We start from the raw sequence: 13,504 nt of genomic DNA, 5'->3' as shown, positions 1-13,504 counted from the left end.
TCTTGTTAAGAAAGAAATTTCAGGTTACGGGAGAAAAATACTATACAGTCACATTGGTATGAAAAAGTATCCGAACCTTTTGGAATTTCTCACATTTCGGCATAAAATCACCATCTTTGTCAAAATCACACAGATGAAAAAACAGTATCTGTTTTAACTAAAACAACCCAAACGTTTATAGGTATTCATATATTAATGAGGATAGTATGCAAACAAAGACAGAAGGGGGAAAAATAGGTAAGTGAACAATCACGTTTAATATTTTCTGGCCCCCCTATGGCAGCAATAACTTCAACCAGACGCTACCTGTAGCTGCAGATCAGTCTGGTACATCAATCAGGGCTAATCTTGGCCCATTATTCTTTACAAAACTGCTGTAGTTCAGTCAGATTCCAGGGATGTCTGGCATAAATCGCTGTCTTTAGTAGGGGTGCACGATATCCATTTTTTGAAACCGATACCAATATCGATAACTTCCTGCTCCTCAAGGCCGATACCGATACGATAACCGATAATTATATATATTAGGGTTGATCCGATCATGTTTTTTTTGCTCCCGATCCGATCCCGATCATTTTAGTTTGAGTATCTGCCGATCCCGATATTTCCCGATCCGATTGCTTTTTTTTGCTCCCTATTCAATTCCAATCATTCCCGATAATTTTTCCCAATCATATACAGTACTGTGCACAGTACTGTGTCCTGCCTAAAACTTTTGCACAGTACTGTACATTTTGGCAATGCATTAAGAAAAAAATGAATAAAACTCGAACCCATATATACATTCAACATACAGTACATAAGTACTGTATTTGTTTATTATGACAATAAATCCTCAAGATTGCATTAACATTATTAACATTCTTTCTGTGAGAGGGATCCACGGATAGAAAGACTTGTAGTTCCTAAAGGATAAATGTGACTTTGTATATTGTGACTAAATATTGCCATCTAATGTATTTGTTAAGCTTTCAGTAAATGATACTGTAGCCATGCCCAAATGCATGATGGGAAGTGGAACCATGACTGTGCGTAGTGCTACCAATTGATATATCTTCTCTGCGTTGGGAAATAACATAGGGTGTTAAGAAAAAGTTCAATTACTACATTGCTTCCCCAGGCTCCATAGGCTTCCAAAATTCACTCTACTCGATTTACGCTGCCTTTTAGCTCTCTATATAGGTAAAACGGCGCCATTGCAGATTGAGCGCGACAATGCGTGAGTGGGTCGTGCAGCGCATGCAATAATTGTGTTAAATATTTTAACGTGATACATTTTTTAAAAAATTAATTACCGCCATTTTCGGGATAAATTTGATAACCCTACCTTAAGCCAAAACTAAAGACTCTGGATGAGTGTAACATATTATGTCTGTAACGTTAAATACAATTAGAAAACGATTTAATTAAAAAATATATATATATTTAAAAAAAAGGCAAGCCCGATATTCTTTTGCTGATTCCGATACTTTGAAAATGACGTGATCAGACCCCTCTAATATATATATAATTTAAAAATGTATATTCACCCGCGTTTTTGAACACATGTAAATCAAAAATACTACTGGTGGATTCAGCATAGATTTGCCTTTGACCTAACCAGAATTTTCATGATGACATGAAGTTTATACAAAGACAAGAACAGTTTTTTTAATATTTATTTTTTCAAATAAATATAATTTGAGTCAATCACAATCAGTCAATATCATTGACTAGGCATTCCCCTAAAAAATGAGCACTGAACTAAAACAAACATAAACCAAACAGGTATTGTGCTTTGTCACCAGATAATACATTTGGTGCAACAGGAGAGGAGACTTGTGGTCTTGGCCCATGAAACAACTTTCTTAACCTGGCAATTATAGGACAGCAAGCCTAACAATAACCAAAAGGTCTCTCAAGAACTTACTAACTTATAACTAACACTGTAAAATGCAAACATTTGCTAATTGATATAGTAAGTTTAATCACTCAGTGATGGAAAAATATGGCCTCTAGAACAGTAAAAAAAACAAACAACTTTGCATACTGGCAAAACAGGAGTGAAAACAAACGCACACTTCCTAATCCACCGACACCGTGGCAAAAACATAATACAGTATCAGACCGATAAATAATGTTATTGGATTTATTGGGATGACGTCATAATTTCTATTATTGGACCGATAATTATCGAACCAATAATTATCGTGCACCTCTAGTATTTAGGTCATGCCACAGCATCTCAATGGGGTTCAAGTCTGGACTTTGACTTGGCCACTCCAGAAGGTGTATTTTGTTCTCCTGAAACCATTCTGAAGTTGATTTACTTCTGTGTTTTGGATCATTGTCTTGTTGTAGCATCCATCCTCTTTTTAGCTTCAACTGTCTGACAGACAGCATCCGGTTTTCCTGGAAAACATCCCGTTAAACTTTTGAATTCATTCTTCCATTAATGATTGCAAGTTGTCCAGGCCCTGAGGCAGCAAAACAGCCCCAAATCATGATGCTCCCTCCACCATGCTTCACGGTGGGGATGAGGTGTTGATGATTTTTCCTCCACACATGACGTTGTGTGTTACTACCAAACAATTCATCTTTGGTTTCATCAGTCCACAAAATATTTTGCCAAAACTTCTGTGGAGTGTCCAAGTGCCTTTTTGCAAACATTAAACGAGCAACAAAAATTTTTTTTTTAAGACAGCAGTGGCTTTTTTTTTTTTTTTTTAAGACAGCAGTGGAGTCCTCCCACGAACACCATTCTTGGCCTTAGTTTTACATATAGTTGATGTATACACATATACTGTATAGTGGACTGTACCAGTGATTTCTGTAAGTCTTTGAGCAGACACTCTAGTCCAGGGTTCTTTTTTTACCTCTGAGTATTCTACGCTGAACTCTTGGCGTCTTCTTTGTTGGACGGCTACTCCTTGAGAGAGAAGTAACAGTGCCAAACTTCATTTGTAGACAACTTCTGACTGCTGATTGATGAACATCCAGACTTTAAAAAATGGTTTCGTATCCTTTCTCTGCTTCATACAAATCAACAATACTTGATCGCAGGTCTTCAGACGGCTCTTTTGACCGAGCCATGATGCACATCAGACAATGCTTGTCATCAAGACCTTTCCTACCAGGTGTGTGTTTTATAGTGGGCAGGGCAGCTTTAAACCACTCATCAGTGATTGAGCACGCACCTGACTTAAAATGTTTGGTAAAAATTGATTTCAAATGGTTTTTAAGTGTCCATAGGCAGAGGGTTCACTTACTTATTTTCCGCCCTTCTGTCATTGTTTGTATGCTATTTTCATTAAGATATGAAACCCTATAAATGTAAGGGTGGTTTTAGTTAAAGCGGACACTGTAGTTTCATCTGTGTGATTTTGAGAAAGATCCGATCAAGTTTGATGGTGATTTTATGCAGAAATGTGAGAAATTCCTAAAGGTTCAGATACTTTTTCATACAACTGTACAAATGGTGGTAAATGGTGTTACACTTATATAGCGCTTTTCCACCTTTCAAGGCGCTCAAAGCGCTTTACACTATCGCGCCATTCACCTACTGGTGACGCAGCACCAGGAGCAACATGGGGTTCAGTATCTTGCTCAAGGATACTTAGGCGAGTTCATCAGGGCGAAGAATCGAACCCACAACCTCTGGGTTGGGGGACGACTACTCTACCACTGAGCCACGCCACCCCAATACAGTAAAAGATGCATATGTGCTTCCTGCTTTGAAATGTCACGCCATACGATCCTGCTGCCCTATTGGTCATAATTTTTCCCATCATGCTTCCATAATGGAATTCCACTCTCCTATTGTTGATGACGTTTCAATTTGAGCTTCAAAGTATGACGATGTGCACAGGCGCGACGGTGTTATTTTTTATATAGCGGGTCAACGTCTGAGCCAACTGGTCGTTGTCTGCACTGAGGTGGTGTCACATGAGTAGCCTATTCACTCACGCAATGCACTCTGGGTGGTGACGTCACTGGGCACCACTTCCGGGCTATCACATTGTGAACACAGTAAAAAAAATAAATAAATAAAATCAGGGAAAACCGCGGTGAGAGGCAGACAAACAGGAAAAAAAAAAAACTAGGCAATGATGCAACAAAGGGATATAACAACTGTCAAATGGTAGCAAGTTAATATCTCGGCAAGCCGCCGAGGATCGGTGTAAAGACACTGCTGATGAGCAGCTGGAATTGGATGCAGTTAAGATGTTTGGAACTCATCCCACATGTAACAAAACAATCTTACCAGCAGCAGAATGTGTCAAAATCATGCCAGTGGTCATACTAGCTTTGCTTGCTAGCTAGCACAGCTATTCTCCCAATCCAGCCCAACCGCTTCAGCACCCCCAGCGTGCATTGCGCGCTTGAAACATGGCGCCCTCTGTAAGTCAAAGCTTGTACTAAATATAGGGCTGTCAAAATTATCGCGTTAACGGGCGTTAATTAATTTTTTAAATTAATCACGTTAAAATATTTGACGCAATTAACGCACATGCCCGGCTCACATTAAAATGACAGCACAGTGAAATGTCATGTTGTTAATTGTGTTTTTCGGAGTTTTGTCGCCCTCTGCTAGCACTTGGGTGCGACTGATTTTATAGGCTTCAGCACCCATGAGCATTGTGTAAGTTATTATTGACATCAACAATGGCGGGCTACTAGTTTATTTTTTGATTGAAATTTTTACAAATTTTATTAAAACGAAAACATTAAGAAGGGTTTTAATTAGGGCTGTCAAACGATTAAAATTTTTAATCGAGTTAATTACAGCTTAAAAATTAATTAATCGTAATTAATCGCAATTAATCGCAATTCAAACCATCTATAAAATATGGCATATTTTTCTGTAAATTATTTTTGGAATGGAAAGACAAGACAAGATGGATATATACATTCAACATATGGTACATAAGGACTGTATTTGTATATTATAACAATAAATCAACAAGATGGCATTAACATTATTAACATTCTGTTAAAGCAATCCATGGATAGAAAGACAGAAACAGAAAAAATTTAGTACAATTTATAGAAATTTTATATTAAAACCCCTCTTAATGTTTTCGTTTTAATGAAATTTGTAAAATTTTCAATCAAAAAATAAACTAGTAGCCCGCCATTGTTGATGTCAATAATTACTTACACAATGCAAGGGTGGTTGAAGCCTATAAAATCAGTCGCACTCAAGCGCCAGCAGAGGGCGGCAAAACTCCATATAACACAATTAACAAGTGGTGTTTCACTGTACCGCCATTTAAATCTGTCTGAGCGGGTAATCTGCGTTAATTGCGTCAAATATTTCAACGTGATTAATTTAAAAAATTAATTAACGCCCGTTAACGCGATAATTTTGACAGCCCTAGTTTTAATATAAAATTTCTATAACTTGTACTAACATTTATCTTTTAAGGACTACAAGTCTTTCTATCCATGGATCGCTTTAACAGAATGTTAATAATGTTAACGCCATCTTGTTGATTTATTGTTATAATAAACAAATACAGTACTTATGTACCGTTTGTTGAATGTATATATCCATCTTGTGTCTTATCTTTCCATTCCAACAATAATTTACAGAAAAATATGGCATATTTTATAGATGGTTTGAATTGCGATTAATTGTGATTAATTAAGATTAATTAATTTTCAAGCTGCAATTAACTCGATTAAAAATTTTAATTGTTTGACACCCCTAACTAAATATTATAGATTTTAAAATCAATGGCAATAATATATGTGTTCCTCATAACATATTTTAGTAAAAGACAACAATTGTGGTTTATTTGAGCCTACAAATCTTTAAGTCCGAGGTTCCCTTTAATTAAGACGTACTGTGATTGAATTGTGCATCGAGCGGCGATTTAGCCCATTTAGCCAGCATATTGGAATGTTTGACAGGATCAGAGAGATGGGAGAAGCTACTCAACACGAAAAAAAAACAAAAACCAAAAGGCTTAGTGGTCAAACACATCGGTCCTTTTGTCTCATCCAATTGAAATCAAACTCAAAGGATAACCACCAGGAATGTTTGTCGAGGATGCATTGTTCCGGCGCTCCAAACAAAGATAGATAGGCTTTAAACAAGGCATTTAATTAGCGCCAGATCCCAAGCTCGGGCGGCGCCAACCAATTAGCCATTCCTCAGGCGTGTGCAGGTCCTATTTCACAGATCCTCTCCGGCGCTGTCTCTTACAGTACATCTCCTGCCGTCCAGTTAAGAGAAGGTAAATAGCCCTAGACAGACAGCTTCATTAGCCAGCGTCTGAAAAGCGTCTGGGCAGATTGTCGCTTAAATAGTGCGCCGTTACCGTGGGCCCAGCCGGCGACCTCTGATCAATTACAGCTGACATTATTGTTTGTCGAGAACCTTTTTTTTCCCCGTTTTATTCTGCGGAAAACGAGATCAAGCTTGAGCTCTGGCTGGAAATGTAATCTCCTGCTTCTCTCGTTGTGCTTCCTTGGCTCTACAAACAATAAATCATTCTATTGAAGAGATAATAAAGTGCCAAGTAGGATTTGGTTTAATTTTTGTCAGGGGACACCTAGCTAAACAAAAGTTAAAACACTAAGAAGCTTCCGTTTCCTTCGTTCTATTATATTTGTCTGCAGAAACGCAGTGTTTGTATCGAGATTGACGGTGGCGTATTATCACGCCCACAGCAATTTTTAATCGTTTCAAAATTCCAGCATTTTTGATTCTCTCTGTTTGTCCTCTGATTCCGATCTTTGCTTAGCCAGGCATGAACATAATAGCTGAGCTGTTTACGTCGGTATTAAGTGATTTGTAGTTTTAATGACGGCAAACCGGAGCTCACCTTTGCATCTCCCTCAGGCTCACTTCCGGTAAATGACTCCGAACGCTTTGTTTACGCACAGACAGAATTAGCTTCCTCATCACTTCTAAACTTCTAGATCGGAAAGTGCAATACCAACAAATATTGAAAGAATTAGTATAAAAGTGAACGAGCATATACCTGTCAAAGATATTCAGGATTCCCGCTGGGTCTTAAAAAGCCTTAAAAGCATTGAATTATTGAATTTGGAAATAATGCCTTAAAAAGTCTTGGAAAAGTATGGAATTTTCATATCTGGGTGTTAAAAGTTATGATGTACAGTGGGGCAGATAAGTATTTAGTCAACCACCAATTGTGCAAGTTGTCAGACATGAAAAGATTAGAGAGGCCTGTAATTGTCAACATGGATAAACCTCAACCATGAGAGACAGAATGTGGAAAAAACGGAAAATCACATTGTTTGATTTTTATAGAATTTATTTCCAACTTAGAGTGGAAAATAAGTATTTGGTCGCCTACAAACACGCAAAATTTTTGGCTGTCAAAGAGGTCTAACTTCTTCTAACGAGGTCTAACTTCTTCTAACGATGCTCCACTCGTTACCTGTATTAATGGCACCTGTTTTACCTCATTATCGGTATAAAAGACACCTGTCCACAAACTCAGTCAGTCACACTCCAAACTCCACTATGGCCAAGACCAAAGAGCTGTCGAAAGACACCAGAGACAAAATTGTAGACCTGCACCAGGCTGGGAAGACTGAATCTACAATAGGTAAAACGCTTGGTGTAAAGAAATCAACTGTGGGAGCAATTATTATAAAATGGAAGACATACAAGACCACTGATAATCTCCCTCGATCTGGGGCTCCATGCAAGATCTCACCCCGTGGCGTCAAAATGATAACAAGAACGGTTAGCAAAAATCCCACAACCACACGCGGGGACCTAGTGAATGACCTACAGAGAGCTGGGACCACAGTAACAATGGCTATTATCAGTAACACAATGCACCACCAGCGACTCAAATCCTGCACTGCCAGACGTGTCCCCCTGCTTAAGCCAGTACACGTCCAGGCCCATCTGCGGTTCACTAGAGAGCATTTGGATGATCCAAAAGAGTGTCCCCCAATGTCCCCAAATAAACAGAAAAATAACCAGAAATCAATAGGACATGCCCCCAAATGACCTGATATGATCAGCCACGCCCCCAAAATGTTCCCAAATGACCTGATATGATCAGCCACGCCCCTAAATGTTCCCAAATGACCTGATATGACCAGGCTACGCTCCCAAATGTTCCCAAATGACTTGATATGACTAAGCCACGACCCCCACATATCCCTAAATGCCCTGAAATGACCACGCCACGCCCCCAAATGTTTCCAAATGACCTGATATGATCAGACCACGCCTCCAAATGTTCCCAAATGACCTGATATGACAAGGCCACGCCCCTCATATGTCCCTAAATGCCCTGAAATGACCAGACCACGCCCCCAAATGTTTCCAAATGACCTGATATGATCAGGCCACGCCTCCCAAATGTTCCCAAATGACCTGATATGATCAGGCCACGCCCCTAAATGTTCCCAAATAACCTGATATGACCAGGCTACGCCCCCAAATGTTCCCAAATGACCTGATATGACTAGGCCACGCCCCAATATGTCCCTAAATGCCCTGAAATGACCAGGCCACGCCCCCAAATGTTTCCAAATGACCTGATATGACCAGGCTACGCCCCCAAATGTTCCCAAATGACCTGATATGACTAGGCCACGCCCCTCATATGTCCCTAAATGCCCTGAAATTACCAGGCCATGCCCCCAAATGTTTCCAAATGACCTGAAATGATCAGGCCACGCCTCCCAAATGTTTCCAAATGACCTGATATGATCAGGCCACGCCCCTAAATATCAAATGACCTGATATGACCAGGCTACGCCCCCAAATGTTCCCAAATGACCTGACATGACTAGGCCACGCCCCCATATGTCCCTAAATGCCCTGAAATGACCAGGCTACGCCCCCAAATGTTTCCAAATGACCTGATATGACCAGGCTACGCCCTCAAATGTTCCCAAATGACCTGATATGACAAGGCCACGACCCCCATATATCCCTAAATGCCCTGAAATGACCAGGCTACGCCCCCAAATGTTTCCAAATGACCTGATATGACCAGGCTACGCCCCCAAATGTTCCCAAATGACCTGATATTACAAGGCCACGACCCCCATATATCCCTAAATGCCCTGAAATGACCAGGCTACGCCCCCAAATGTTTCCAAATGACCTGATATGACCAGGCTACGCCCCCAAATGTTCCCAAATGACCTGATATGACAAGGCCACGACCCCCATATATCCCTAAATGCCCTGAAATGACCAGGCTACGCCCCCAAATGTTTCCAAATGACCTGATATGACCAGGCTACGCCCCCAAATGTTCCCGAATGACCTGATATGATCAGCCCACGCCCCATAAATGTCCCCAAATCAACAGGAAGTGACCAGATATTGTCCCCGAAATATCTCCAAACCATCCTGGGCGGGGCTAAGATATGTATCTCCACACGGCGAAGACCGGAGTAATTTCTCCAGAAATTGCCGTTTGTAGTTTGTTTTGTTTTTTAGTTGCGGCACTGATGAACACAACAGTCCCCTCCTTTAGATCTATTCACTCTCAAACCATATGAAGTTGGCAAGGTCTTGTTAACCTGTGCTACATTCTCCTGCTTTCCCTTGAATGGGATTTAAAGCAAGGGCAGCCACTTTGGGACAAGAGGGAAATGAAAGGTGCTGGGCAGCTACTGAAAGCGACTCTTAATACCCTGAACAGAGATGTAGTCTTCCGCGTCAAGGACAAGTGGCAACGAGTTCTCTGTATTTTGGAAAGGGAGGACACAAATGGCCCTGGGTGTAATGCATCCCTACCTGAGAGGCCCTTAAGGAGCCTTGAATGGCTGATGGATTGCCAAGCCCCTCTCCATGTTGTCCTACATTAAGCACCCCACAATCATTTTTTTGGTTTTTGTTTTAATTGAGCTTTGCCTGCTGAGCAGTAATTGATTCAGTCCGAGCGCTGATACAAGGTGCTCGCTTTAATCCTTTATATTGTTTGGGAAGACTCTCCACCGAGGCATCTTTCTTATGGAAATCAATGCTCGCTTTTGGAAAAAAGAACCCTTTCATTTCAAACCAGTGTCCTTCTCTTTAGAGTTGTCGCCATGCAGATCTCCTTGCCCTTTAGCGACTGATGTTTTGTCAGAGTTGTTTTTTTGTGGATCAGCTTTTTTTTTTTCATTACCTTGAACCGGTCTGCCAAGTGAGAGAGAGAGGGAAACAAAGCTCAATCAGTTTCCCGGTGTCTATGAGGTTGTCTTTAAAGGGAACGTCGCAGGAACGAGACCAAACTGTTCACAGTTACGTTTGATCCTCAGCCGTTCAAAGTCCTCGTCGAGCCTAGCGGGGACGGACGACGAGGGGAAGGGCGGGGGGATTGGGTGTAGATACCTAACTTTGACCTTCTGAAAGTTGCCCGGTTTTCATGAAAGGAGCACAGCGCACTGCTAACTACGAACCCCCCGCGGTATCTTTATTATTCCGCTCTCTTTGCTGTTTAAACGTCTTCAATTTCCCCCAATTAGGCGTTCGTCGGCGGACTGCAATTGAATAATTTAAAAGATACGTCTGATGCCCGGAATGGAATAACGCGTGCCCGTACGTATATATGAAAGGGACTGAAGCGCCTTCATTATACCGACTGATAGGCTGATATAATTAACCTCCGCCGCGTTTGTCATTAGCGCGCGTCGCTAGTAATGGCGGCTTTCAAGATTGCCTTTGTTTTTGCTGCCGTTTTTATATTTATATATTGAGACAATTTCCATAATATTCCCATATTTTTTATTCATCTCCGAATAATTGATTCCTTTTTACTGCTGTGTAAACTTGCGAACGACTGTGTGGATAGTTTTTATTCCCGTTTTCTTTATTATCATTGCATTCCTTCTCTATTATTAACGCGTAGTAAAACATTGATGTCTATTATGTTAACATGGAGAATTATTTAATTGCTTCATCTAAAGTGTTATTGGACTTTTTAAGGGTTATGGGGATTGCAGGATTAACAGAATGGGGATATCTCTTTCGGCGAGTTCCGGAAGTTTCACCCTTGTGAATATCCCGGTCATGATACGGATCGTTGAGTAACCAACGACTCTTCTCTTCATGACAGGCCTGGAACTACCCTTCATGATGATGCCCCACCCGCTGATCCCCGTCAGTCTGCCGCCGGCTTCCGTCACCATGGCTATGAGCCAGATGAACCACCTTAGTACCATCGCCAACATGGCCGCTGCCGCGCAGGGTCAGAGCCTGCCCTCGAGAATGGTCACCTCTGTCATAAAGGTAACTTTTCATACATTTCATACAGTTATATTTACCGTAATTGTCGAGCTATTAGGCCCCTCCCCACCAAATTTGATACGAAAATGGCATCTGTTCATAGATAAGCCGCACTGGACTATAAGCCACAGCTGTCCTCACTGTATTATGGGATATTTACATAAAAAAAATTCACCGATAACACTTTGACAACGGCATCATAAGACTGTCATAAGACCAAATGAACCACCACGAAGCTTTGAAATAATTGGCTGCAAAGCTTCCTTGCTTCAAGAAGCTTCATTTGGCCGTCACAGCTCCCTTGGGGGAGACAGTCAACCTCTGCTCCCAGCTGCTGTCAACACTGTGGTCGTCCAACATGCCTCTTAGCATGCATTGCATAACTACAGATGAAAATAATAATCAAAATTCATGTTCTGCGGTAAATATTTCTTCAGTTGATGTTCCAGTTGTTTCATTAATGGCTTACCGCAAGCAACACATCACTTCCGCTCATTAATATTCATAACATTAGCTACTGTTGCTAAGTAGGGACAAGCCACCGTTTGTCCCTAATAGGAAATGAATGGAAATCCTGTACGAAGGAGATGTTTACAGAGCTAAACCGACCAATTCTCTCCAAAAATGATGTGCCTGGTGCCAAATTGACTGGCAAAGATGTGGAAGAACATAAAAATGTTCAGTTAAAGAGATGGCTTAAGTGTCGAAGGCTGAAAAAGACGAAAAAAACGAGCCGACCTAAGCATAGCTTTAGCTTTTTCATCGACGTGACTGTCAATGACATTCTCGTGTTTCAACAAACTATCCTTTACCATCAGCCCTGTCTTTCTTATATATCCTCTGGTTGTCCTACGTCTCTTACCGTTCTTGGGGGTAATTTAGTTAGCTTTGTGTAGCGATCACAAATGCTACTCAGTGACAGCCAACGAACACTTAATTTTTTCATTGATAACACATCTTAATTCTATAATTTATTTACACTTCCCCCTTACTACAGTTGTTTTTTTATATATATAACATAAACGGTAACAGTGGCAGTCAGATACCATTGTAATTCTTTTCAGGTCATTCATTGTCAGACAGAAGCAGTACGGCACAACGTTACGCTAAAAAAATAAGTTAAAAATATAAAAATGGCTTACCTCTTTGTCGTCAGAAAAGACAATACCAACCCAACATAATGTTTACTGCATATGAAACGTGAATGGATTCGCCGAGCTGGTGTTAAAAAGTCCGCGCAAGTTGATTCGGTCTTCACATTTTTTCCTCTCAAGTTTTTGGTTTCCGGAAACGTATGAAGAAAACATCCTTCATGTGTCGTAATGTCTAGAGTCGTTTCTACAAGTTCCAAAAAAGCAATGCGTGATCGGCATGTTCATTTTTGAAAGATTACCGGTGAAAAGTAGCACAAATTACGGTGCGTCTATGCGAGGGCGGGACTATAATGTCCCACTTCGGCTTTACTTCCGCTTTACGATGTGACGTCACGGTCTAAAAATAGCCTGCGTGTGGTACCCCATTGCCAGTTATGGTATTTGGTAACACTTTATTTGACAGTGGCGCCATAAGACTGTCATAAGACCATCATAATTATGACATGACACTGCCATTAGCATTCATGAATGCTTATGACAAATATCATTTTGCGTCATCCGGCAAATTATCTCACTTTTGAATGGATATAAAAGATTCGAGCTGGACAAAAATAGAGTTAGTGACATAATTTGCTGGATGACACTTTATGATATCTAGATGCATGGTTGAAATCAAATATATCCACCGCCTCTTGTCGTCTTCCTGTACGCACGTGACGTCAGCACGTTGTGCCGCATTAAAAGTAGCCCGGGAAAAATGTCATGCTTAAAGCTGGCAAAATTAAACGATTGCGTAAAACGGTTAATTGAACTCACAAAGAAACATGCGATCGTGAAAAGGTAGACACAAAAAGGGTCCGTGACAGTAGGTCGGGATCAACAACAACAACAAAAAAAACGAGGGAAAACCGCGGTAAGAGGCAGACAAGCGAAAAAAACAAGGCAATGATGCAACTAGCAATGAAGGGATTTACAAACTGTCTAATGGCAGCAAGTCAACATCTCGGCAAGCCGCTTAGGATCGGTTTAAAGACACTGCTGATGAGCTAAAATTGGATGCAGGTACGACGTTGGAACTCATCCCACATCTGACCAACAGTAAAATGTGAAAAAAATCATGCCAATCGTCATACTAGCTTCGCTTGCTAGCCAGCACAGATATTCTCCCAGTCCAGCCCAACCGGGTCATCACCCCCAGCATCCAAAT

At 40.8% G+C, this 13,504-nt stretch overlaps 1 protein-coding gene across 3 annotated transcripts in view; it reads left to right on the top strand.

Annotated features, from left to right (window-relative positions):
* dachd (dachshund d) overlaps positions 1-13,504 on the top strand; it is a 357,117-nt gene that overhangs the window by 253,252 nt on the left and 90,361 nt on the right. For all 3 annotated transcript variants that reach the window (XM_057853366.1, XM_057853365.1, XM_057853364.1), the window contains exon 4: positions 11,034-11,206. In XM_057853366.1, the coding sequence (XP_057709349.1) occupies positions 11,034-11,206 (173 nt within the window). The remainder of the gene's footprint in view (positions 1-11,033; positions 11,207-13,504) is intronic.

This window comes from Corythoichthys intestinalis, chromosome 12 (assembly GCF_030265065.1).
Source record: "Corythoichthys intestinalis isolate RoL2023-P3 chromosome 12, ASM3026506v1, whole genome shotgun sequence".
Taxonomy (NCBI): Eukaryota; Metazoa; Chordata; class Actinopteri; order Syngnathiformes; family Syngnathidae; genus Corythoichthys; species Corythoichthys intestinalis.
The sequence above is the reverse complement of the archived record's forward strand: the minus strand, read 5'-3'. Positions and strand labels throughout refer to the sequence as shown.